Source organism: Colossoma macropomum, unplaced genomic scaffold (assembly GCF_904425465.1).
Source record: "Colossoma macropomum unplaced genomic scaffold, Colossoma_macropomum, whole genome shotgun sequence".
Taxonomy (NCBI): Eukaryota; Metazoa; Chordata; class Actinopteri; order Characiformes; family Serrasalmidae; genus Colossoma; species Colossoma macropomum.
In genome coordinates this window covers 13,974,642-13,980,961 of record NW_023494810.1, presented here as the reverse complement: position 1 = coordinate 13,980,961, position 6,320 = coordinate 13,974,642, and the positions used below count along the sequence as shown (strand labels likewise).

Here is a 6,320-nt window from a genome sequence, read left to right as displayed (position 1 = left end):
TTGTTGGACTTACAAACTAAAAATATGTCGACATTGAACACGTTCATTATGTTTTCTTTAAGTATTTTTTATGTAAAATGGACAAAATGCATTTCAGTGAATAAAAACTGTTCATGTTGAGCCAAAGAGAATTCAATTCTAGCGAAAGTGAAATAAATTACACTGAAATGTTTCGAGAACTGTATGTCCTCGCAAATCTGCTCTGTTTGACTGAATGAAAAGATTTGATTTACTTGAAATAAATTCAAACAACCAGTTACTTTTTTAATATGAAAAAAAGAAAAGTTTTTAAATCTATCATCGCTACCATTTTTCTCGGGCATGGCAGAATGTCATTGCATGTACTTTTCCGTGTATGTTTATTTGCTTTTGACAAAATACAGGGCTTAAATATTGGTACATTCCATAGAACTTACACAAATCCCTTTTATCTTTCCCAAAGATGATGATCCGGATGTTGAACTTGCGTTTTGGGCCATCTATTGTTATTTTGCCCAGATATGGTACAGAATTTCTTTTCGACCACTTCTGTAAGCTGTTATGTCATCCCCTTTAAGGACAGGCACATCTGTTGTCCCAGCCAATGACAGCGTGCGCCGCATTTTAAAATGCCAATACAAGTCTTAAGGTTCTGGCTACTTAAAGGGATGACACGTCCCGTACCGTCCCCCACCCGAAGTCCCCCCCAACCCCCATCCTTTCCGTGGTTCTTGATAGCGTCACGTGTCAGCAAAAGCCCTGGTCTTAATAATGAACTGGACACTGGAGGCTTGGTGTGGACGCGCATGCGCACAGGAGAAAGAAAAAAATGAGCTTGGAAGTGAGGTGCCCCTCTTGGACTAGTCGACTTTTAAAAAGGCATCGACAGCGCGTGATATGACGACTTCGCTGGTCCTGCATCCACGCTGGGCGGACACCTTGATGTACGTGTACGAAAAAAGCCCGAATGAAAACAATCCACATAAAAACCAGGCCATGGAGGGACTGAGCGGCAATTGTCCTGCCACTCACTGCAGAGAACTGATCTCGCACCCGTCGCTGGGGCGCCACTCTGGAAGCATACTGAGTCACCAGGGCTCGGTTTACCCGGACATACCCGCGCAGGACTCCGGCAGCAGGCAATGCCCCGCGCCGCAGACGTCTTCGGGCGCGTCGTTGGGTTGCGCTTATCCTTTCGGGAGCCCCTACTACGGATGCCGCCTGTCGCATTCGCACGGCGTGAACGTGCAGCAGAAGCCTTGCTCGTACCATCCTGCCGAGAAGTACACGGAGCCCAGCGGACCTCTGCCCGCCGAGGAGCTTTCCAGCCGGGCCAAAGAGTTTGCTTTTTACCCGAGCTTCGCCAGCTCTTACCAAACCGTCCCGGGCTATTTGGACATGTCGGTGATGCCGGGAATCAGCGCGCACCCAGAGCCGCGGCACGAGACTTTAATACCAATGGACGGCTATAATCACTGGGCACTGTCGAACGGCTGGGAGGGCCAGGTATATTGTTCCAAGGAGCAATCTCAGTCCAGCCACCTTTGGAAGTCTCCTTTTCCAGGTATACAGGGCAGTAAAATATACATTAACCTAGACTGTTAAAAATTATGAGTCGTCCAGGGTTCTTTAGTAAAGACAATGGTTATATATAGAACGATGAACACTCAAACAGCCATTTGCAGGGTTCTTTGGATGGTGTAATGGTTCATGCAACACATTCTCCATCAACCTGAAGAACCGTTTCACCATGTAAAGGACTACGCATGCAAATGGTTCTTTGTGTGTTCATGGTTCTATGCAGAATCATTTTCTTCACTAGGGAACCCCTGAAGAACCATCTTTTTTAAGAGTGTAGGAAGCATGTAGTACTGTCTTAATTGTTATGGGCCGCAGATTAATCCACTGCAAATGCCAGCATCGGAGTTGAAAATGCGCTTAAGTCTAGGACATTAATTTTGTGCTGATTCACTATTTCACAGCGCATCAGAATGAAAAATTAAGTCTTGATGTAAACAATCACAGTGCGATTTATGCTGGGATCATGAGCAGCCCACAAGCTGCGATTATGAGCAGATGGGCTGGTTAGCGTCAGAATATTTGTGGTGGAGTCTTACATATTCTTTATCCTTGGGTTACATTTTTTACGCATATAAAATGTTTGGGTTAAGCTCGAGGAAATGGTTGCACAGCACGCACAGATATTAAATTTTAATCAGTTGAATTGAGACATGGCGCAAAATCTTAAGTTTTTTTGTAGAAAGACAGTTTAGTCTTTTAGGCATATTTGAATGTATTATTATTATTATTATTATTATTATTATTGATGTTTTGTTGTTAGTGGTAGCAGTGTTGATTTAAATAGCAATAATGGTAATTACAATAGTATTTACAATAGTAATAGTATGAGTATAGTAGTAATATGAATATCTGTTTAAATGTATGTATGAATATTGTGTGTGTGTGTATGTGTGTGTGTGTGCGTGCGTGCGTGCGTGCATATATGTGTCATTTCTGGGGGAGGGGGGTATAATGCAGGCCTACATAGGCCTATGTGTTTGTTTACAGGCCTCAAATTCTGAAGATGGATTTAAGCCTAAATTGATGAGATAAACACAGTCTCTAAACTGAAATTTCACTTAAATTTTCGAAGTTTAAAAAAATTCAAAACCTCTTAAGAACGCTTTTGGTTACCTCATCAATTTATCACCTCAGTTCTAACTCTTAGCTAGCACCACATTCATAAGGCGAACACTGAAAAGCCTCAGAGTAGAAACGAGGTGTCTAATATTATCTCACTTTGATAGTCTGGCCTCTGTTCTTAGCCGACATCCAAAAAATTCCTGGAACGTTTCCAAATGGCACGTTCCCTGCGGTCAGTCGTCATTTTTAATAGGCTACAGTTTGTCTCTCTATTGTCTTCTGTAATACTGTCTATTAACTCTTCTACATGACCCTATAAACACTGCCAGTTAATCTTTGCTCTTCATCCGCGAGTACTTCCCTAAATAAATTGAAATAGATTACTTCAATTACATAATAGAGGTACAAGAGGAGAAAGTGAGCACTCCTCTACTGTACACAAATTAGGAATCTAGCATTTATTAGAAGCGACCAGCAAAATCGCACGGACGTTGATGATCCTCTTCCGTGATCGCAATCTGCGCGAAATTAAACAACAAAATAAAATCATTAGGTACATTAAAACACACCATGCAGTGATTCCAACACCATTTTTGCTGAGGTTAACACGTACAACACAAATTAGGGAACCTGCAAGTTGTAATAATGTTCTTGTAGTTTTACAATATACGCGTTTGCATAGTTGTACACGTTATAGCGCCAGAAACAATTGCGGCATTTTTCACTAGCAGTTTTACTTTACCCATTGAATAGGTATCAGTGTTGGCAGCTGCATTAATTTCTTCTTTACACAGCCTGTTAATGAAAGTGCGCCAGTTCAGTGCGCCAGTCCGCACATTTTAGTGCACAATGACTATTTATTTGACACATTGGTGAGAAAGGTAACATAAAATGTGGCCTGCAAACGTTATGGCACATTTTATAATTTATGTTTTTCTTTCTTTCTAATGTGTCCAACTAATTGTGCACTAAAATATACATTTGTGTGAACTTTTTTCACTTTGAAAATCACCCAGACTTTTGCATAAGACTGTATGCAACCGTTTCTGTTCGCTCTCTTAGATAAAATGCCTCACAGGAGTTTATATTGCTCACAGAAACCAGGCTGACATTCTTCAGACTTTAGTTAAATGTAAAGTACGAGCTTATATATACGAACTTCTATATAAAATATCCCCCAAACATTACATGCACGCTTCATTTTCTCTTTTGTCCTGACTTGACCCTCTCTGCAGACGTGGTGCCGCTGCAGCCCGAAGTCAGCAGTTACCGTCGTGGCCGCAAGAAGAGGGTGCCTTACACCAAGATCCAGTTGAAAGAGCTCGAGAAGGAGTACGCCTCCAGCAAGTTCATCACCAAAGACAAGAGACGCCGCATCTCCACTGCGACCAACCTCACCGAGCGCCAGGTTACAATCTGGTTCCAGAACCGACGCGTAAAGGAAAAGAAGTTCGTCTGCAAATCGAAGTCAAGCACTCACATGCATGCTACCTGATTCTTGTCCATATTCAGCGAAATAACGAATTAAAGGGTTGTGGTGAAATATTTATATTTGATCTGTCAAGCCTGGCGTACCTGGCCCCCAGCTTTACTGTCCACCTCAAAGGATCTGGTAAATAAAACCCGGTGTGTAAAAATAAAAAATCAGTTGTAGTTTATTACAATTGAGTTTAATTCTTGCAGAGAGATTCAGAGGGGTTTGGTGTTGAATGGTGCAGATTTCTTTACAGTGGTGGTGATAGGAACCAGGGGTCACCATGACTACAACACAAATATAGACATTTTATTTACTATCCAAATCACCAGTGATCCTACACGTGTCTTCTGAGTTTTATATGGGATGTTGATGATGGAAAAAAAAACTAAAATAATAAGTTTTCTTTGGGGACTATTTAGTCTTACAACGTCCTGCATGTATCCTTCCACCAATTTTGGCCAAAATCAGATCAGATCAAAACTATCATAATACAACATGACAGACATCAAGCAGTGTAGTCATAACAATTTCATGTAATAACTTGCTGTGAAGGAGCTTTCAGAGGTGGACGTCTGGTTCCTATCACCACCACTCTGGCCAATTCTGACTTAAGTTTCTCTAGAACGGAGCGTTTCACACCAAATCGCTCTGGATGACTCTGTTTGCATCTTAATCGTTTAAGTACATAGTTTTAAACATGTATAATTAGTGGAATTCCCCTTTAAGACATCTGTTAGCAAGAAGCATCAGTGGGAAACAGATCAAATGCATCATAACGGATTTCTTTGAGGGAAGCAGTGTGCCAACTCTGAGCTGAGAAATACAGCAGGGTGCATAAAGCTCACGTTTCAAAGACAGTCCGTCCTGTATCTGTATCTGACCCGGAGCGAGTGAGCAAGGCTGCTATTGTGAAATTGTACAGTATCATGCATTGTTATTTAATTAAGTCTCTGTGGTGCGAAAGGAGTTGTATATTGCTTATAGTTTATGGATCTCTCGTTCACGTTCTCTCAGCGAAGGATGTTTCTCTGTCGTGAAACTGGAATGTTTGTTATTGCATTGTGGATATTAAAGAGTATTACTTATTAATGCACGTTTTTTTCCCCTGCCTGGATCTGTGTAGCGCGTGTTTGTGTCGTTTCATATGTATGTATGTATGTATGTATGTATGTATATATACACTGTTTTTATAAGCAGGTTTTCATTTTATAAAGTTGATTTATTCTACATGTTTGTCCCGAATATATTCATAAATCTGTCATAATCATTATGCAGGTAAACAAGATTCATATAATCTGGATCAACTGGAGCGTAGTAGTCAAAATTTATTTTAAATGTTTTTCCTTTCTTTTTTTTTTAAACCTAGAGGCTGCATTACTGCAATGTGTCCACAAATCTGTCTCATAATCATTTTTTTTTTCAATTAGAAGAAATACGTTTGTGTTACTTTTAACGATTGAATGTCTTTTCTTTGCAAACTGTACAGAATTGAACCAAAAACCAAAATAGTTTGAGGCACAAGTGAAAAGAAAAACCTCGGTGGCTGTTAATGTCGCGGCAATGACACATAATTGCGAAAAAAAAAAACATTTTGTAGAATATACAGTACTGTACAAAAACCAAATATTATTTATTATTCAACACCTGGTTTATCCAAACAATACTTCATCATGTTAAATCAAGTGCTGCTGATGGAACTTAATAAATCTCTGTGATGCTGGAAGAGAAACCTGGAACCAAACTTTGTTTTTCAAACTAGCTCAAGATATAAAATATTCTTTATTTTTTTCCTGTAGTTATGTTTATTTGTATGTATTCTAGTGACATGCTGTTTTGCAAGCAAAAGCAAACTTTTGCTAAGATATATGATTTTAAACAGAGGTACAACGTAGGTGCACAGTACTGTATATGTTTTAATAATAAACTTTAAAATACTTTGTCCACCAACTGTGAAAAGAAATGGGGGAAAAATATGATGTACATATTTATCCTCAAATCGGACTATGTTGCAGTGATGAAGGTTTGCTAAAAATCAATTCAGAATCACTTAAGGTTTCATTCAGGTTTGTTTTAATTCTTCAACCAGGCATCACTGTTTGTGTGAACAAAAAAATGACCCATCTTTAACAATAACAATACATAAACTAGTATAAACAGTAGACTTCTATTTGTCGAGCAAATATCCGTGTGTATATGCTTAACTACCAAGTTTATAGTGGTT

The 6,320-nt window shown here is 39.6% G+C and overlaps 1 protein-coding gene across 1 annotated transcript; it reads left to right on the top strand.

The window, feature by feature from the left end:
* The first annotated feature begins 834 nt into the window (after positions 1 to 834).
* LOC118800031 (homeobox protein Hox-C13a-like) lies at positions 835 to 4,372 on the top strand. The gene is made up of 2 exons (XM_036560180.1): positions 835 to 1,543; positions 3,858 to 4,372. The coding sequence occupies exons 1-2, from the start codon at positions 877 to 879 to the stop codon at positions 4,115 to 4,117; spliced, it is 927 nt and encodes a 308-aa protein (XP_036416073.1). The 5' UTR covers positions 835 to 876; the 3' UTR covers positions 4,118 to 4,372.
* Positions 4,373 to 6,320: the final 1,948 nt, after the last annotated feature.